Below are 21,119 nucleotides of genomic sequence, written 5' to 3' on the forward strand. Positions count from 1 at the left end.
AATAGGATGCTCTACTAAAACAAGGAACATGGAGGCTCATCAATTTACCACCAAATACCTTAGCTATTGGGTGCAAATGAGTGTACAAAATAAAGAGACATCCTGATGGAACCATTGCTAGACATAAAGCAAGGTTAATTGCCAAGGGATACCATCAACCAGAGGGCATACACTTCAAAGAGACATTTAGCCCAACTATAAAGAAACCTACTATCCGCATAGTTCTCTCTTTAGCTGCACATTTCAAATGGAAACTAAGGCTATTTGATGTCAAAAATGCCTTCGTACATGGTGATCTAGCTGAAAATATTTTAGAAGATCTTTATGAAGAAGTCTATATGCAACAACCACAAGGTTTTGTTGACAAAACAAAACCAAACCTATTATCGTACATTGGATATTAGTGATATTAAACTGTTCCAAACTGCATTGTAAAACAGTATTATAAATACACTCAAATATCAAGCAGTGAATATATAGAAAACACATCAAACACATCGGTTATTATCTATTGGATATTAGTTTTCAAATAGAACATGATACATGAGTGAGAATGATAGAAAATTTCCGGGAGACTTACAACTCTCATGTTTTGTTTCAAAGACTTTTTCTTATTAAAATCGTTTGAGCTATTACTAAAAGACAAGTCCACGACTTTGTTGAACTATGTATATTCTTCTGCAATCTATTTGCAAAAATGATGCTTGACAATTCTTGTTGAGGACTCTGGCTTAAGATTTTTAATGACTATGGATGGGCATGTATTAAAACCAAAATGAAATTGGTAGAAATGATAAAATCATTAGAATCATAATTGCAACGAAATTACAAACAACTAGTGCAAAATGTACTTTTGGATTTTAAGTTTGCAAAATAATTCTCAATAGTCTCTTGCTTCCTGTCAGTGGAGGGGATGTTATGGCAATTTTTGTTTGATGACAATTTTAATTTTACTAGAAAGACTTTAAAATAATAATTAATTAAGTGGCTTAAAATGTTAAAAAAAAATATCTACATCTTTCGCCCCCGCTATCCAATGTTTCTTCATTTTGCCCATCCTACTGCAGTTGCCATAGCTCAATGACTATTCTACTTGCCATACTATCTTAATGTATATGACCCACGGAATATAATCGCGAATAAGAACTGCAAATTCTCAAATTCTATGATTTATTTAACTTCACTATATTTATATTTATCGTGTATATTTAAACATATATTAGTTAATAACATTAATATAAGCCTCGTCTTTTCAAATATAATAAAAAATACAAGATATTTATAGTAATGATTAAATATCACTTAAGTTTAAAGGAGTTTTTAAAAAAATATAAAAAACCAGTAAAAGATCGTGTTGATGATAGTAACGTGTTGATCATCTAAAATGATTATTTAAACGATGTTGATACTCTCGAATACGATTAAAATGAAAGAAGAATATTGAGTCAATCGTGAAATAGCTTAAAAAATGTTGCTGAAAACGATGAAGAAGATTATTTAAACGATGTTGATATTCTCGAATATGATTAAAATGAAGAAGAATATTGAGTCATTAACGATGAAGAAGATTATTTAAACAGTAGAATAAATCGTTTAAAAATAAAAGAAAATCTGAAAGGAAAGATGAAATGAAAAAAATATGGAAAAGAAGAAAAACACGGAGAAAAGAGAAGAAGAAAGAGAAATGAAGAACTGTTTACGATATTCAAAAGTAAATCTAAAAATTATAAAAATAGTTTACCAAATTTATAGACTTTTACTTTAACATAGGATAAATATTTTGTTGATTTTGTTACATCTATCTAAATTATCCAAGTTTTAAAAGTGATTGTTGGTGAGTATTTTAGCAATATTTTCATTTTTGAGGAATTTTTTTTAATAAATAATGAGCATATAATAAAATTAAATATATTTGATACTCGTACCTAAGAAACATCATTTGCATTCCAAATGGGTGGTTAGGTGATTATAATGTATAGATATTTATATTTCTCAAAATGTATATATAAAAAAGAAAGAGAAAAGAAAAGAAAGTGTGGATTTACGAAAACATCCCTCCAACAAAAAACAGAAAAATGGAGGGAGAATAGAAGAAGTCATGAAATAATAAGAAAATAAAAGTTGTCGTTTAGTGTGAAGGAAAAAGGCTATTTATGGAATTGAAAGGGCATTAAAGAGGGGAGTGCCCCATGTATCTGAAATTGGTGTTCTAAGATTCCATATGAGCCGCCCACATCAAATTCCATTTTCTAAAAAACCAAATTTATTAAATTAATAATTATTTAATTACCACATCCTCTTCCACCACAATTTCTTTTCTTCTCTTCCACTTGGACTTCGAGTTTTTTGTTCGCTCCTTTTTTCTGTTTTTCTTTCTCTCTTTTTTCCCCCATTTCTCTCTCATTCTCTTACAACGTTTCCTCATGCCTTAGATTGCTCCTCTACTTTCTACTCTTCTCCGATTCTCTTCTACATATTGCTTCATCACGGTACATCATTTCTGTTTCCTTTTCCTTTCCTCCGATTTCCCGTTTCTACCTTCTCTTTTCTCTTAGATTTTCTTGTGTTTTCGAATTTCATTTCTGCGCTTTGTTTTGTTTCTATTTTACTTCAATCTATTACGATTAGGAGTAGAATCTTCTAGTATTACTGATTATACATGTGTGTTGTGCATTTTGTTGTTAGAAATCCTAACTTTTGGTTTTTGGTCTCGTCGTCTTTTTTTCTCTTTTCGATATGATGGTTGTGATTAAGCGTACGTATCTTCTTTTTGAATCTCTTTTGCTCTCTGTGTATGGATTTTTTTTGTTTTGTTTTGTTTTTTTCAAAATTTTTTCTTAGTTGTTGAGTTGTGATGTATTTGAAGATCTAACAAGGGTATCCTTTAATTATTTTTTATTTGCATGATTAAGCACTGTTTATACCCAAAAGTTCATTTTCTTGATTTTCTGTGGGAGTGCAGCTAGTGATTCGTGTCGCCTATTCTGATTCATGGAGGTTGACTTCCTTCTATTATTTGCTTTTTCTACGATTTGAGTGAAGTTCGGTTTTCTTTCTGGTTAAGGAATCCTTGTTTTGTTGTTTTGTTGTTTTTTTTTTTTTTTTTTTATCAAAAATGTATCTGCTACTACTTGGCCGGTTGTTACTTTATGGTTTCAGAAGATTTTGAGGCGACATGCTTTGATGCTAATCAGTGGTAGCTGTAAATTTAAAAAGAAATCAGGAATTGGAACATATTTACTGCAGAAGAATCCTTATTGCATTTTGAAACTATTGAGTCTTGTGTTCTTCTATATCAGGAAATTAGGGGCGATATAAAACTAGTTTTTGTCAAAAACATGAATGAACAAAATCTAAGGAGAGACTCACTAAAAAGATTGAAAGAATAGGGTCTTCTTGAAACAAGGGGGACACCGTCCAAAACAATTATTGAAGTGTTTCCCAACTTCTGGTAATAAAAAACAAAGGGTAGTCATATGATAGAGAGTTCATGGATAAGAATTGGATTGGATAATACCACATTCCAAATCTTCACATCCTTCCAATAATTGTTTTTTCAAGGGAACACTCCTTTTCCTTTCTGCTTTAAATAGGGAAAAAAATGCCTAGGAACTTACCTGCAGTGGAACCTGATCCCTTCCCTAGAAATGAGAATCTGCTACTTCCATTACGGGTTCTTGGATGTTCGATATTTGATGAGTGAATGCTAAACTGAACTCTTAACAAAAGTGATTTCAAACTCTAGCTGATTAGTAGTGCAACCACAAAAGATTATTCACAATTTCACATAAAATCAAGTAACAGTCTTTCCCAAGGAGAAACACAATTGAAGATATGTTATTATTATTTTTGTTGTGGACATGGTCATGATTTTATTCACAAGGAAGAATAAAAGAAAGGGTTGTTTCCACCCAAAGCGCTATGAGAGCTTCTGAGAAAGGATTTCACTCATGTTAGTTTGGGTTTCTCAATATCCTTCTTGCAATTTGAAAGGTAATTGTATATCCTATAAAACTTATAATTGTTATTGTTGCTAATTATCGAGGACATGCTATATAGTGAAATATAGGTGTCTCAATGAAATATGTTATAAGAAAGGTATTTCTAAGTGAAGTGTACAAGACTAAACCTGTTACTGAAGTTGGATGCTTAAAAGAAGTTGACAAAAAAATCGGTGTCATTTCAATAATCATAACAACTTTAGCTCATTATCTACATGTATGCATTCTGCATCAGCAAAAGTGCATCTGTTTCAACTTAGTTGTTATGTTGTTCTATTTCTTTTTATTTTACCCTCTTTACTGTTTGCTTTCTCATTAGTTTAGTTATTAGTTTTTCCGTACTTTCTGTTACATCCACATGACTTAAAGTGACTTTGACCACATCTACCATGCGTCCGTGATTCCAAATGCATTTACAACGTATATGCATTGAACTTTGTATATAATTGATTTTCCATTTATGAAGTTGTAAAGAAGCAACGACAATAAATAAAAAGGTCCATAGTAATGTTTCTGCAATTGTTGGAGTTGTGAATTGATATGTTTTATTACATGCTTCTCCAGTGCCATTTTTCAAGCATGTAACCAATTCATTTATTGTTTGCATTTACCTTAAATTTTGGATGAGCATCCTGTGACTGCACTCATTTCAGATTGGTGATTATTGTATCTGTTCATAACTTATATATCTTTCAATTAAGAAGTCATGTTATTTCAGAAAGTTGGGATGTAAAACTTGTGAATTGTTTCTGTAATGTTCTCAAAATTGTATTGACAGTGGTCATATGACTGGAGATTTATTTTAAAACATTCTTCCTGACATCAACTTTAAATCCTCTTTGCTTCAACAGTACCTACTATTCTGCTATTGTTGTGTCCAACAATGCGTTTGAATTGATGGAGAGGCATCATTTCATTGACATTGGTCGTGTTATAAGATGTACCATTTTCAGGGTTGATGAAGCTGAATGAGTTCTCATCAAGGAGCATAAGGAGCTCCCCAGATTTCTGCATATCAACATTACTCGTTCTCATCAAGGGGTTCTATCCAAGAAACGTCATTAGATACACTAGTAATTGATTAAAAAGAAATTGTTGCATTTTTGGTGGGAAGATCTTTGGTTAGCATATAAAGCTGATGGATAGATCAGATACGTCGGGCTTTGTTAGCGGTGGAGGTAGTAGTAATCTGTTAGAATCTGTTTTGGGTGCTGATATGTACATCTGCTTTTAGTATTCCTTACACCTTGTTGGCAAGATTATCCTATTAGTTTGAACTTCAGTGTTGAAAGAATGGATTTGAACAAGACTGTAGCACATTATTCTCAAAATGGCGATCTCACAAAAGATGACAACTTTGGTGACACTACTTTGAGCTTGAATTGTTTTGGCTTTGGAGTAAGAAAATCTTCTGGATGTGAGGTTGCTTTAAATGACCTCAACTTCAACTTCAGTTACGCCCCAGATGATGGATGTAGACTGGTACTTGGACTTGGTCCAACTCCAAGTGCTAACTGTGATGATTATTACAATGTTGGATATAATAAGACTAAGACACAAGTTGCATCTTTACCAGAAGAAATATCACCGAGTGACTCAATATTGCAGCTTGGTCTTTCTGGAGGGACTAATGAAGTTTCAAGTGTGGTCGAATGTTCAGTTTCAGCAGAAACTGATGTCAGTGCAACTTATCTGATAAACCAATGGACTGCTGAAGCTAATCAACTGTCTATCCCACTGGTTGATGAGGGTTCTACCTCAGCAAAAAAATCGGGTGGGTATATGCCATCACTTCTTTTTGCTCCAAGAATGGGCACTTCAAACCTTCTGATTCAACAGGAGGTTCTTGAAATTGATAGCAGAAATCAGCTGAGCCAAGAACTATCACCTACTGTAGAATACTCTTTAGGAACTGTAATTGACCAGACAACCAAAAGCGTGTGTTCAGATCATCAAGCAAATAATCCTAAAAGGTGCAAATACTTTGGCTGCGAGAAGGGTGCACGAGGAGCATCTGGTCTTTGTATTGGTCATGGAGGTGGACATAGATGCCAGAAACCTGGGTGCAATAAGGGAGCCGAGAGTCGTACTGCTTACTGTAAAGCTCATGGTGGAGGAAGGAGGTGCCAACATTTAGGGTGCACCAAAAGTGCTGAGGGGAAGACAGAATTTTGCATTGCTCATGGTGGTGGTAGACGTTGTGGATATTCAGGTGGATGTGCGAAGGCTGCACGTGGAAAGTCGGGCCTTTGTATTAGACATGGTGGGGGAAAACGATGTAAGATGGAAGGCTGCACTCGTAGTGCTGAAGGACATGCTGGTCTATGCATTTCTCATGGTGGTGGACGCCGTTGCCAGTATGAACGCTGCACAAAGGGTGCACAAGGAAGTACCATGTATTGTAAGGCCCATGGGGGAGGGAAACGATGTATATTTGCCGGATGCACAAAAGGTGCTGAAGGGAGTACTCCTCTTTGCAAGGGACATGGTGGGGGGAAGCGTTGCCTCTTTGATGGGGGTGGGATTTGCCCAAAAAGTGTACATGGGGGCACAAACTTTTGTGTTGCTCATGGTGGTGGAAAGAGGTGTGTGGTGTCAGGATGCACAAAAAGTGCTCGTGGGCGCACTGATTGCTGTGTCAGACATGGTGGAGGCAAGCGATGCAAATTCGAGAACTGTGGAAAGAGTGCCCAAGGGAGCACAGACTTCTGCAAAGCCCATGGAGGTGGAAAACGATGCACATGGGGAGAAGGCAAGTGCGAAAAATTTGCAAGGGGTAAGAGTGGTTTATGTGCTGCTCATAGTAGCATGATCCAAGATCGAGAAACAAACAAGGGTAGCCTGATTGGACCAGGACTTTTCCATGGTCTGGTATCTGCTTCTGCTGCGTCTACAGTTGGAGATAGCTTGGACCACTATAATACATCTTCTGCAATCAGTTTCATATGTGATTCAATTGATTCTGCAGAGAAGCCTACGAAGCGACATCAACTTATACCACCACAGGTATTGGTTCCATCCTCAATGAAATCATCAGCTTCATATTCTAGTTTCTTGAGTACAGAGAAGGGAGAGGAAGATGGGAACGGATATTGTATTGGCAAAAAATTCCTTGAATATTCAATTCCTGAGGGAAGGGTTCATGGAGGTGGGCTCATGTCATTGCTTGGCGGGCATTTGAAGATGAAGAATATGAATAATGGCATTTAAGGATATCTGATCCGAAAGCCACTGGAAATGGAGAAATCCAGGTAATTTAGGAGTTATTTAATAACGCATTGGTATCATCATGTACATAAAACTTCAGTTGGGGATTTGTGAATCGTGTACTGTGATAATAATGATTAGATTTGTAGTTTTACATTATGGAATTTGTCAGGGCTATCTGATTTAAAACATTATCAGTACTTTCGTGTCAATAGGCTCTTTTATTTGTATATCGTTATAAAAGCCAAGCCTATGCTTTGGTGATTTGTAGTGGTGGTGTTACTTTCTGAAAAACTTTGTCCACAGCTACTCCAAGTTTTGAGTGTTTGTTGATGCTTTCTGATCCGTACAGAATTGAGCTATAAATAGCATTTTATTTGGAAAGTAGGAAAAGCATGGGACTATGTTTATATATGGTAGCCAGAAATATGTATTTATATGCTTCTTTTAGTTGGTAACATTGTTTACATCTTTGAAGTACTGTGATTGCTATGTATTGTGCTGATGTAGATGAAGTCTAGAATAGTTTTGTTTTATTTGTGCAAAATGAGTCTTGTCTACAAGGGAGAAAGTAGAGTATATGTTACTAGTATCAATTGTTGTGTGCTACAAAAGGTTTCTATGAACTTTGTTTACATTATTGTGAGAATAGTGGTAACAAATATAAAGAGAGTACAAGAGAGTAGAAAAGGGATTAATGGGAAGATTAATAGATGAATCTGTGACAGAGGTTATAGACATCGACATTCTAATATTTTATATTAACGTTGTTATAAAATGTAAAAAAAATGAAAAACAGTTGCTACTCTTACCATGGTATTGGGTTTAATTTTGCTATAAACATTTTTTAGAGTCTATTTGAACTGGTTAAAATAAATTTTGAAGTGTTCCAAAAACTATTTTGAGTTGTCAAATAGTTTGATATCTAAAAATGTCTTATTTTAAAATTAAATACTTGAAAAGTTAAACCAAATAGAATTGTAAAATCTATTCTAAATTTCGACCTGGTCTCCATCTTTTTCTTCTGGTTTCTATGAGAATTGACAGATTTATTGAACAATGTTTTGGTGAGGATTTCGGGTATTCTTTTGTTAGCTTCCATTAACATAAAAGTAGATTTAGTTTTAAAGTAGATTTAGTTTTATTTAGTCTCTATATTTTAAAATCCAACATGTTAACCTTTGAGATTTCAATGATGCTCTATTTTAGTGTATGAGATGACTTAGGTTGGTGATTGATAATTGATGATGTGGGTATTTTTCTGAATAAATAATTAGAAAAACAACTCTAAGACACTCTTCCACCGCCGTACGTGGCACGTGCAATGCCACTCTTATGTTTAGGTTCATAATATGTTTTTGTCCAGGAATACGAACACCACCACCAACAATACCCACCATATATTTGAATTTGAGATTTAAAAACTGGGTTTGCAACTTCAACATGCATTTCATTCTATCCACAAAAATTTAATCCACTTCACTTCACCATACTGACCGACTCTTCTTTTCCCTACTCCATGGAACTTCCCTCTCCAATTTTTCCCCTCTTCTTTTGTTCTTTACTTATTTTCCCTTTTTAGGTTTCTCATCTCCCCAATTCCACTGCCCTATTTCAACACTTCTTTTTCTTCGAGTTTTTATTCAACCGGTTCTCTTGTTTTTTCTAAGGTTTTGGCCTCCATTTTGAACCGGCTAGTACCAATTTTGAACAAGTGGTTGGGTAGGGTTGTAAACAGGTTGGATTGGGTTAAAGGGTATTTTGGGATCAACTTAAATTTTTGGATTGGTTGGGTTGGTAACCTAAGTGACCCGAGAAGCATTCCCAACCCATAACTCAATCCTAAAAATAAGGATTGGGTCGGGTTGTATTATTTTTCTTTTTCCATTTTTATTATTTGCTAAATTTAAAAAACATTATGACATCATATCTATAAATTTCCACATCCAAAAACATTGATAAAGTACAACAATATGAACTAAACTTTTAAAATCATCCAAGAACCATATTATAAAACTTAATATAAATATATATATAATTTCATTAATTTAGGTTGGATTGAATTGAACCTAATTTTTCGATCCTCAAATCGGAAAAATGAAAAAAATAAACCAACCCAAATTTTAAAATAATCCAATCCAATTCTATGAGTTGATAATTTAGGTTATTCGAGTCGTCAGATTATTTTTTCACTTCTAGTTAGCAAAACACTTGCAATTGAGAATGAAAAGTTGACGAGGGGATTCTTCATTATTTTTAAATAACCTTTTGCTAAATTAAAATAGCCACATGATCCATCCATTTATATTTAAAATTAGCCTAATCAACTTTTGGTTAAGTCACTAATGGTTCCATTATCTCGAAGTAATAAAATTTAGCACTATTAAAATCTTAGAAACAAAAATGTTTAGATTTTGAAACATGAAGACCAAAATGTCTTTTTTATCCCAAACATGTAGAACAAAAATGTACAGATTTTCAAAATTACACTTTAGTTAGGACATTTCTCTTGTAATTCTCTTTCGAGATCAACAAATTTTTTTTCTTTCAAATCCATCAAGAATGTCTCCATGGTCCCCAATTGTTCTTGAAGTTACTTTGAGATCCATGAAGAACTAAGGTACTTTATTTGGGAATGAGTTTCTAGTATTTCTTTAATTCTTAAGAATCTATGTCTAAATTTCTTTTCAATTTCAATTTTAATTGAATTCAAATCTTGCTAAGTATCAATTCTTGTTTGATTGAATTGATCTCTCATGAAAGCATGAAACGACATCCCCATTGATTTTTTTGTTGGTTGTGATTTAGGGATCTTAGACCCTTTTGATTTCTTTTTAAAACGATATACCTATTTTCAAACCCAAACAAAATGGTGCAACTGAAAAATTTTGGAAATAGCATCCAAGTCTTTAATTGAAATCTTGAATTCTAAAGAAAAATAAAAAAGAAATTGTTTATGTTTAAATTTTCCTTTGTTGTATGACCAGCTCCTTGACGAGTTTTGAGTTTAATTGCTTGAGAGGAGAGGCGACTTAGACGGGAAAGAAGAGAAGAAAAATCTCGTCAAGACCGAAATCAAGATCTAAAGAGAGTTAGAAGAGTTTGAAACTCCAAGAAGAGAAGAAATGGGCGAAGTATAAGAAATTCATTGACCTCTTTTGTTGTCGGGTGATCCAAGTCAGTTGCTCTATTCCCTAAGCTTTAGGAATTTTCAGCCATTGTTGAAATAAGATCACTAGCTTCCCAAGGTGTTTTATCACCAATGTTCCTCCCGCCTCGATGTCATTAGTAATACAGTCTAAAGCCAACAATCCCAAATAAAAGTATTGGATCAAATATTGATTCGAAATTTGATAGGAGGAAAACTAGCATATAATTCCTTGTACCTTTCCCAATATTTTGGCACGGACTCTCCAAAGGCATGTCGAATATCATACAACTCTTTTCTAATGTTATGAGCATTTGAGGTGGGAAAAATTTTCTTCAAGAAATTTCTTCTCAAGACTAGCACATTTGTACCTTTTCCAATATTTCCATAGGGACTCTCCAAAGGCTTGTCGAATACTGTAGATTTCTTTTCTAATGTTATGAGCTCTTGAGGTGGGGAAATTTTTTTCAAGAAATTTCTTTCTTGTGTCACACCCCGCCCCTCACACAACCTTACTTGCCATGCGAGACGCGGTGCGACTTGAGTATCTTTGATGCGTATAACACCAAAGGCACTCATACCTGAGGTTCTTAAGTTTTGCTTAATCGCCCAATACCTTTTCTTAAACTTAACCTATAACTTAATAAACATCTCTAGGCGATAGGAAACATAACACACTGAGTCTCGCATGGCAAGTAAGGTTGTGTGCAGGACGGGGTGTGACATCTTGAGACTAGTCCATGTCGTAATTGAGACTGGCTCTAGGTAGTAGAGCCACTTTTTTGCACCATCGGTCAAGGAGAAAGGGAATGCTCTCAAATTTAATTATTCTTTCGTAATGCCATGTGATATCATTAAGTTGTATCACATGGAAGTCCTTAAGATGTTTATGAGCGTCCTCTCCCAAGCTCCCTTTGAAGATTGGTACAAGATGTATCAATCCCATCTTTAATTCAAATGGAACGGTCATCGAAAGGATGACAATACACAATGGTCTTTGTGTTAGATTGGGTCTGACAAGCTCTCTCAAGATCTTTTCATGTACTTCTCTCATCCTTTCTCTTATTTGATTTTTCTCTCTTGGCTCTTGGATGTCTTCTAGCTTTCTTGGTTGATTTTGATCAAGAAAATGGTTGTAGTGATTTCTTCCGTCTCTCCTCTTTCTTTGGAGTCATCATTCCTCTTGGTTTATAAAAAATCAAACTCAATGTTCCGGGAGAAGCGGATCAAGAAACTAATTATCCTATGGTAATGAATCAAGAAACAAAATTTAAAATAATACGAAATTCAAAGAAATAAGTTTCATCTTAGCCGTTTTCATGAAATCTTTAGAATTTGTGGTATGTGCTTTCAATTTCATTTATGTGTTACATCTTTACAAGTATTATGCTCGTAGATTTAACATGAAGGGCTCTAAATGAGCGATTATTAGTTGACTAAATAGGGTGATGTGATAAAATGTGCACTCCTATTCATGCGTTGCTAAACTAAGAAAGATAAATGTTATCGTGTAAGTTTTCCTCTCTATCGCCCAAGTATAAGCGAAGAGAGGTTTCCTGGTAAGTCTAGGATTGAACACAGGGAATTTAAGCTCTTAATTTATCCTATGGTGCACTGAATCATGCGGTATAAGCTATACAGTATAATTATGAACAGTATACTAATTATCCTAACTATTTACACTGATGGAAAAACATTAAGAAACATGCTACAGCGGAAGGTAAAGAATCAAGCTTTACTCTATATGCATCTAAACGATTTAGAAGAAAACATGCACATGCTAAGCGATGATCCTAAGCGAAGAGCCAAAAAGATAAACGAAGAACTTACCTTTTATAGTTCTGGGCTTCTTCTTCAATCCAAAGCTTCTTCTACACTTGAAAATCACGAGCAAGGACAGCCACCAAGTTGACCTACTATGCTCAGGACCAAGAACGGAGTTGTGGGACTCGATTTTATGAAGTAAAAAATAGAGAGAGATGGGAAGCGATGTATCGTTTAGGTGTTCTTTTTCGAAGAAAACGTCATCCTCTTCTCATTCTATAATGAGAAGTTTTATATGAAATTTACATGCAAATTGCATGTAAATTATTTCATACATTATTAACACCTAATCAATTCATTAACTCTTTAATGAAATTAGTGGCTTCAAATTCACAATAATCTGCCACATTTCCCATTAATCGTTAATTAATAAAGTAATTAGTCAAAGGGGCATTTTGGTCATTTGACCAATTAAGTCAAAGTCAAACTTTGACTTTTCTTAGTCAAAAGTCTACTTTTTGACTTTTTACTAATTTTTCCGACTTGACTATTTCTAGCCTCCCGAGTATGAATCCGTATTCATTTCTCTAAAATTCAAATCATATTTGGATATAAATCCGGTCAAAGTTCAAAGTTAAAAGTCAACATGTTGACTTTTACAACTTTGACTGTTTCTAAACTTTTCAAGCTTTTAAATATGAATCTATATTCATATTTATTTAAATCATATTTAAACACAAAACTTAAAGTTTATTTATACCGACTTATCTTATATATTTGTCGGTTTCTCTCTCTTATCTTTATTCGAACAATTCGAATTACTTCAACATACTTGTTCTTAGTTGAATCCATATGAGCTAGTAGGGGAACCTAATGGACCTATAGATCATGGGCTCCAACGATTCAAGATTAACTGGCTAAACTCTTTTAGACCAAGCTTAATCAACATTCGTTAATTAAAGAGTCATTCCACTAAAGACTCTTAGTTGCACTCCCCTCACTATAGATATATTTCTGTCCACCTGATATAACCATGATGAGTAAGTTGATTCTTCACAGGTTGTTCGTAATCTTGGCTGGGTTAAAATACAGTTTTACCCCCGAGATTACATCTTGTTCCTTAAGACCCACCGATCCACTATTGAATAATTGGTTTAAGGTCCAACCTATAAACCTGAATCCTTCTCGGGCTAATGAGAAGGTGGGGCCCCTTGTTCAAGACTTGGATTCAGTCCTTAAGGGAACAACCTATCTACTATCACATAAATAGGTAGGAGTGAATTCCGTCTTGAACTCTATGTCCCTAGCTATCCACTCGGTCTTATTTTTGAAATGGGAGGCTTATTGGACCAGAGATGATGAGCTGCCCTCACCTATGCAGATCTAAGAATACTACCGAATGAACAAAAGTTCATAGTTAGCTCAAGATTAAGATCAAGTTACCTAGGTCATCATAAATGAAATAGTCAGTTTATAGTTTACGGTGTTATAACAAAAAATGACTATTTCGTGGTTCCAGTCTTATGCAAACCATTTACATAGGATGCCCTCACTCCCATGTCTCTACATGAACGATTCAGGATTACATCGTTTGTACTAACTACGGAGTGGGCCACATCCATAGTGTTTATCCAGAATAAGGCGCCCAATCTTATTCATACACTATAGACTATTTGGGCTATTAACTTGAATTTAATCCATGTTTATGTCTATACATAAAGTTCAAGGGTATTTGACAAACTCAGTAAAATAGCCTCGAGACCTTAATTTATTGGTTTTAAGATTATAGCATTCCATAATAAATTTTATTGAATCAAATAACAAAGTATGAGTTTTAGGATACAAATTGCAACATACACTGCTGTGCTTGAGGGTGCAAGGAGAGCAGACGAGTTGAAATAATTGAATATGAACTCATTATAAGCATGACGAGGAAGGAAAAGTTTAATTGTCTAATCGCAATAATTTGTGTTTTAATACTTCAAGGCAATACAAAACATGTATTAACTAAGAATTAGGGCGAGCAACCTCTCAGTGCTTTTGCCATACTTGCTCGCCTTTTGGCATACAAATACTCAAAGTTAAGCTATGATTTGTATATGATCATCTTAAATGTTCTATTAGTAACTAATCCTTAATTAAAGCGGACAACCTCTCGGTACTTTTACCACACACAGTATCCTCTCGGTACTGTATGTAAAAGATGAGTTTGGCAATAAGATTACATTGCTACAATCTTCTCGCCACTCACTTAGTTAAATGCAATTATCACTTGTACTACAAGAAATTGGAGGGCTCCCGACGCACAAAATGGTGTCTAAAGAAGGAACGTCGGGATAGACGACTATTCTCGACGCCGTGTTGCTGCGTGGGGACACAACAAAAATATTATTTTAATATTACATTTTTCTGACGTGTCATGAAAAATATCGGGAAAAAAGCCAGTCTCAATGGTTTTCAACAAACGTTGAAAATAGGAATATAGTTCCCGACAGCTTGCATGAGATGTTGGGATAAACTCAAACACTGATTATGTGTCAGAGCAAGATTGTTTAGCCTAAGACATCATTCTATTATTTGCTCATTCACATATTAGTAGGGTGAATAAAAATTGAAGTTGATTTTTATTAATTTTGAATTTTAGTATTTAAAAAAATAATAAATAAAAATAAGGAAAAAGGAATTATTGAAAATAAAAAGAAAAAAGAAAAAAAAAAGAAAAAGAAACAATTGGTGAGTTTTGTTTGTTTTTCTTCAAACATTTTCCTCATCAATTCTCCATCATTTCTCCAGAATTTTTGAAAGGGAAGCTTAACAAGGAAGAAAAAGAAGTTTCCAGGGTTCTGAGGTTGAAGAAGAAGGGGAAAAACTCAATGGAAGTTGCATCTATGCAGATTTTGACACATACTGCACACTTCTAGTTTTCAATTTGGTTTGATCTACTTAATAACAACTAAGAGGTGAGGTTTGAATTTTCAAAAGGCTAAATTATTTTTGAACAATCTTCATCAAGGAAGCTTGAGCCAATTCTGTTGTTAATTGGGTGTTATTTGACATAGAAGACAGAGTAGGTTCTTTCCACGTGAAATAATCAGACACCTCTAGTTTTTTTAGTGTTCCGGTGTGTCCTCATTGAGTCAGAATCTCTATTTAATATGGTTGAAAAGCTTATTCAATTTCTTATAACTGTTATGAAGATTATGAGAGCCAATTATGACTGAAAACGTGTTATATTGTAGGGACAAGTTAAGGGGTTACAAAGTGCGTGGTTTTAGAATGGTTCTGTTTCGAAGTGTTTGTGAGATTATCGACTAGGAATTTGGTTTACATGTCTTCAGGTAAATTATATAGGACATAAAAATGAGGATTTTGACATAAAGAGCACTCATTTTGGTTAAATATTGAGGATGGTCATTTGACGTTTGTCCTAAAAATCTGAAAAATTCAGAAAGTTGTGTGGAATATGGTTCTATATCTTAAACTTTGAGTTCATGAGCGTCATCTTTAGTGAGACATGTTAAACCCATCTTTAGAAAACCAAAATATCTAGGATTCTATACTTAGTTTGGTTGTTGACAGGACGAGAAGAATTAAATCGAGCTTACAGACCAAGGATCTAGCTCAAGACTGTGAGTGACAAAACCAGTTTTGAAAATATTTTTCATAACTGTTATTTATGATTAAATGCTTTACACGTTATTTACGAAGCTATGAAATTATTTGAATTTCACGACTATTTTCAAGTATAATTTTCGAGACTAGATTTCTTAATGAAAATTTATGCAAGCAAGTGAATATTTAATCTGTAACGACCCAACTTTCCGGACTAAGCTGAGGTCACTACGTAGTACTAAGATTTGACAGTAAAATGCACAAGCTCATAAAAGATCGGTTACAATTCATTAAAAATGTTTAAAATATCACAAAAACAATTTCGGGCCCTATTTTAAATCACGTTCCCAAGAGTTCCAAAATATAGTTCTCAAATCATCAAAACACAAAGCCACTAATCAAATGTTCTAACCATGACTCGATCTGACAAATAGAAAATAACAAGTAACAAAATACATCAGCGGAAGCATAAAGAAAACCAGACGCGTCCATATGGCCTTCACGCATCCTTCTTGCCCCTCGCTGGTCTGCCCCTCGCCATACACCTACCTGAAAAGTTAAAGAGAAAAAGGGTGAGTATAAAATATACCCAGTAAGGGACCCACTACTGAGCCCGTTAGGGTGATAACAGTTAGCTTCCTATTAAGGGGTACCCTACGTAAACAGTGTAGTGGTTCTGTAGAACGCACACATCAATTAGTCTAGTGATCCCGTTGGATGTACATATCAGCCTCGTGATCCCAAAGGATGCACATAGCAGTCTCGTGATCCCGAAGGATACACATATCAGTCTCGTGATCCCGAAGGATGTACATATCAGTCTAGTGATCCCGAAGGATGCACATATCAGTCTCGTGATCCTGAAGGATACCGTGCCTATAAGGTACGCTACTCCATAGATAAAGCTAACTGTTACCCCTCAGTCCATACTAAACCATCTACAACAGTCACATCACAATAACATTCAAGTTAGCGTTTCAGTTTATAAGCTTAACCAGACCGACAGTTTAAGTTTAATCAACAGTCTCCTTGGTCGCTATATGTATGTCCAACCCACGCTTCATCGTGACATTCCCTAAACTCAGTCTAATAGTCAAATCACCACTTTTTAAATCCCCCTGAAGGTACTTCGTCTCAAATCAAACCCTAGCTCATCTACAGGTAATCTATTTTATGCATAACGTCCATATTAGGCATAACAGTCGTATTCAGTTTACAGCACTGCTCAACCGCGTATACACAATCTACCCAAGAGATTTCCAAACCCTTGGTACCTCCACGACATAATTCATAACCAGTATCTTGATAACAGATTTCAACTTTATATAACATTAAGATTTTCATAATCCATCGGCATTACTATTCCAATTGACAGCACAACCCATCAACATAACCACAATACATAGAACATCAGGCCATCAGTACCCATCAACAGAACAACTCATTATATATATAATAGTACATAGGCTACAACTAACAGTCACGTTACCTTTAATCAGTCAATAACATATAAGTGATATGTACTAGTTAACCATGCGTCAATCAATTCAGTACAGTTACTATTGTATAATTCCCATGTGGGTTACTACGTTTCCAGTCTCGGTCTGAGGTCCAGTAGTAAGAAATCCCTTACCTGAGATGTAGCTAAAATCTCGTTCAAGTCCGCGTCCAAACGAATCCACCTAAACGAAATCAAAAGGGTTTAAACGATGACACTAGTAAAAGTTGCCTTTAAATCGTTCTAAACAACATCCGCCGACTTACCCGAGTAAAAGAGAGCTAACTCCAATTAAGCCTGCCATGAAACCCGAGAACTCGAGCGTCAACACTCTAACACCTTCAAGGGAAGAAAGGTAATTCCATGTTTTACTCCAATATCTAAGCTAGAATCGGCTATAGCAACATTAGGAAACTCAGTGAATGATTCTTACTAAAGGCTCACCGTGACCCGAAGTGGAGGAAAAAAGGCTTAGGTGGCTCGGTGAACAAGGAACTCGGCTATAGCAACATTGTACGTTTGTGTGTTTGTGTGTTCTGACTTTTAAATATTTTATCTAGATAAATGTTTCAAAGTGGGCGAGTCAGGGTATTGATACTCGTATGTACTTGTGGATTTATTACCATTTCGTTGTGTTTTGTGCATAGATATCATTACATGTATGAAAATAGCCAGTCTATCAGGTCTAATAGTTCAATAGGGTCAACATGTATCGTTAGAGGATAACGATATTGGTTGACTTCACACCGTCTTTTGGGGTTAAGCTAGCAGGTAGTTTGGAAGAGAGTGTGACAAAGATTTTCGACCCTACATGCATGGCATTGGGAATGAGGACACCTGTTCCCGATAGTTCTCAATCAGTGTTGAAAATAGGTAATATAGTTTTACGGCTTGCACAGCCATCGGGGTAAACTCGAATATTAATTATGTGTCAGAGCAAGATCCCCGACGCTCTATGCATGACGTCGAGAATGGTTTACCTAATTTCGATACCATTAGTGATTCATCAAGACTATTTCCAACTATTCCCGATGAATTGCTAATGGCATCAAGAGTTCCCTTATACTTCGTTTTAATTATCTAAAAGATAGAACTAAAATTTCGAAGAGAAAGAGAGGAGAAGGAGAAGAAGAGAAGACGTCTGCTGCGTGTCATGGGCATACTTGTCCAAGGTGTTGTTTGCCTATGGCCGTATGCCCAAATACGCCTAATTCACTTTGTCTTTATGTCTTATAAGTAGTTTAGTCTATTTTTTTCATTTTCGTATCGTCGAGCCACAGTGTGACATTTCGGCTTTTCCATATACAAGCCTGCCAAGGCCAAAAATCTCAATATGTACTATAGGGGGTATTTGAGTAGTCTAACCCCCGTCGAGCCTTGTCGCACTCTTTGCAACTGACAGTCTTCAATGCTCTCTTTTATGATGTTTTCAACAATTTATTTTCTCTCTCACGTTTTATAAATTTTTTTTATCAAGAACGTGAAGGGAGGCTACATCATACTGCGAGTTTGTCCGTGGATTTTGAATTTTGAACGGCTAACTTGTTGACTGAGCAGAACAAGTGCCGTACAATCGTGTTTGAAGGGTTATGATTGTGACAAGTGGTATCAGAGCCAAATCGGCTAATTGACAATGAAATCAAAATTTGTCATCGGTGAATCCATCGGGCAAGGCCCAGAGAGACCGACAGGTAGAGCTAGAGGAGCAAATGCTCTACCTAGTTGAAATTCCCGACTCCATCTGCTTTTTGGAGTCCCGTCTCGAAGAAATTGCTGAGAAAACTGAAATGATCGATGCGGTAGCTGGCCGTGTCGAAGGATTACCGATACAAGAGTTGTTGGCAAGAGTTGACACTTTAGAAGGAAATGTTGGAAGAACTGGTAGCCACGAACGTTGGGATAGTTCGATGGGCTCTTTTGCCCATATTGAGGAGCGTGTCCAGGAGCTAGATAGCTCTCAGAAGACACTATTGGAGATGATAAGCGACATGTCGGAAGATTTTCGAGCTACCCTTGATGTCGTCAGAAATGAAATCGCAGATGTGAATGCGAGACTGAACCTTACAATGCGAGCAATGGCAAACCAAGCTCCAATTGGAGAAGCAATTCCAGTTAGTAGAGTAAAGATTCTAGAACCAAAGCCCTTCTGTGGGGCAAGAGATGCAAAGGCCCTAGAAAAACTATATTTTTAACCTCGAGCAATACTTTAGGGCCATAAACACGGTTACAGAGGAAGCCAAAGTTACATTGGAAATGATGCATCTGTTTGAGGATGCCAAGTTATGGTGGAGGTCCTGATATGTTAACATGCAAGAGGGACGTTGTACGATAGATACTTAGGATGCTTTGAAGAGAGAACTCCGCTCACAGTTCTTCCCCAAAAATGTTGAGATCTTGGCCCGAAGAAAGTTACGCGAGTTGAAACACATTGGTAGTATTCGGGAGTATGTGAAACAATTTGCGGGGCTGATGTTAGACATATGCGACATGTCTGAGAAAGACAAAGTTTTTTGTTTTGTCGAAGGGTTGAAGCCGTAGGTAAAGACAAAGTTATATGAACAAAGAGTTCAAGACCTCACATCAGCATACGCTGCAGCCGAGCGGCTGTTTAACCTATTTAACGATTCTCAGGATGTGAGACGTCATCCAAGTTCCTTATCTGAGGGAAATAAGAACAACCACCCAAGTTCTTCCAAAACTGCTGGAGGGGACCAACGCTTTAATGGAGATCGTAGGTCCCACCAATCAAATATTGTAAACACCTGGCGATGACCAAATAGCCAGAATGTGTCACCAGATATGGAGCGTTTGAGTTCCTTGTAATGCCATTTGGTTTTACCAATGCCCCTGCAACCTTTCGTATGTTGATGAACCAGGTCTTCCATGAATTTCTCGACAAGTTCGTAGTGGTCTACCTAGATGATATAGTGGTCTATAGCACGACCATGGAGGAACATAGAGACCACCTACAAAAGGTTTTTCAGAAATTAAAGGAGAACCAATTGTATGGAGAAAAATGTTCCTTTACACAAGAGCGAATAAACTTCTTGGGCCATGTGATAGAGTGTGGCGGAATTGGGATGGAAGAAGGGAAGATTGCTGCGATACGCGACCGGGCAGTACCGAAATCAGTCTTGGAGTTATGCTCATTTCTCGGGTTAGCAAATTACTACCGTCGATTTGTCGAGGGATTCTCCAAACGAGCAAGTCCACTGATCGAGTTACTGAAAAAAGATGTTCAATGGAATTGGGACCCCAAGTGTCAAGTCGCCTTCGATGGCTTGAAGCAAGCCTTGATGGAGGGGCCACTTTTGGGGATTGCTGATGTGACCATACCTTTCGAGATTGAGACAGATGCGTGTGATTATGCATTGGGGGGTGTGCACCTACAGAATGACACCCGATCACATACGAAATTCGAACGTTGAATGCAGCTGAGAAGAGATATACCGTGTCTAAAAAAGAGATGCTTGAAGTAGTACATTGTTTAAGGGTCTGGAGACAATACCTATTAGGTTTGTCATTTGTGGTGAAAACGGACAACAGTGCAACTTGCCACTTCTTTACCTAGCCAAAGTTGATTCGAAGCAAGCAAGATGGTAAGAATTTCTGGTTGAGTTTGACTTCAAATTTGAACATAAGAAGGGGTCGAACAATTAGGCTGCTGATGCCCTAAGTCGAAAACATGAACATGCGACTATATACCTATTAGCTCACCTCCGAATGAGTGAGATTGACGAGTCAGTCAGAGACACCTTGAGAAACTTTTTACAGAAAGATCATGCTGCTCAGAATGTCATGAATTTAGCTAAGGCGGGCAAAACACGACAATTTTGGGTCGAGGAGGACTTGTTAGTAACAAAGGGTAATCGACTATACGTTCCTGGAG

General features: G+C 36.1%; 2 protein-coding genes across 4 annotated transcripts; both read left to right on the forward strand.

Annotated features, from left to right (window-relative positions):
- The first annotated feature begins 2,299 nt into the window (after positions 1-2,299).
- On the forward strand, positions 2,300-7,502 carry LOC103496890 (uncharacterized). 3 transcript variants are annotated; one of them, XM_008458922.3, is made up of 2 exons: positions 2,300-2,489; positions 4,853-7,502. In XM_008458922.3, the coding sequence occupies exon 2, from the start codon at positions 5,295-5,297 to the stop codon at positions 7,209-7,211; it is 1,917 nt and encodes a 638-aa protein (XP_008457144.1). In that variant the 5' UTR covers positions 2,300-2,489; positions 4,853-5,294; the 3' UTR covers positions 7,212-7,502. The 3 variants fall into 3 exon arrangements, with proteins under 3 accessions (XP_008457144.1, XP_008457145.1, XP_050940918.1); XM_008458923.3 differs by having other exon boundaries at positions 2,322-2,489; positions 4,955-7,502; XM_051084961.1 differs by lacking the exon at positions 2,300-2,489 and adding an exon at positions 3,878-3,993.
- A 12,673-nt stretch (positions 7,503-20,175) lies between these two features.
- LOC127149541 (uncharacterized mitochondrial protein AtMg00860-like) lies at positions 20,176-20,658 on the forward strand. The gene has a single exon (XM_051085321.1). The coding sequence runs from the start codon at positions 20,176-20,178 to the stop codon at positions 20,656-20,658; it is 483 nt and encodes a 160-aa protein (XP_050941278.1).
- Positions 20,659-21,119: the final 461 nt, after the last annotated feature.

This window comes from Cucumis melo, chromosome 5 (assembly GCF_025177605.1).
Source record: "Cucumis melo cultivar AY chromosome 5, USDA_Cmelo_AY_1.0, whole genome shotgun sequence".
Classification (NCBI taxonomy): domain Eukaryota; kingdom Viridiplantae; phylum Streptophyta; class Magnoliopsida; order Cucurbitales; family Cucurbitaceae; genus Cucumis; species Cucumis melo.

Coding starts and splice junctions, on each gene's coding strand:
- LOC103496890 (XM_008458922.3), top strand. CDS start 5,295: ATGGATTTGAACAAGACTGTAGCACATTATTCTCAAAATGGCGATCTC.
- LOC127149541 (XM_051085321.1), top strand. CDS start 20,176: ATGGAGGAACATAGAGACCACCTACAAAAGGTTTTTCAGAAATTAAAG.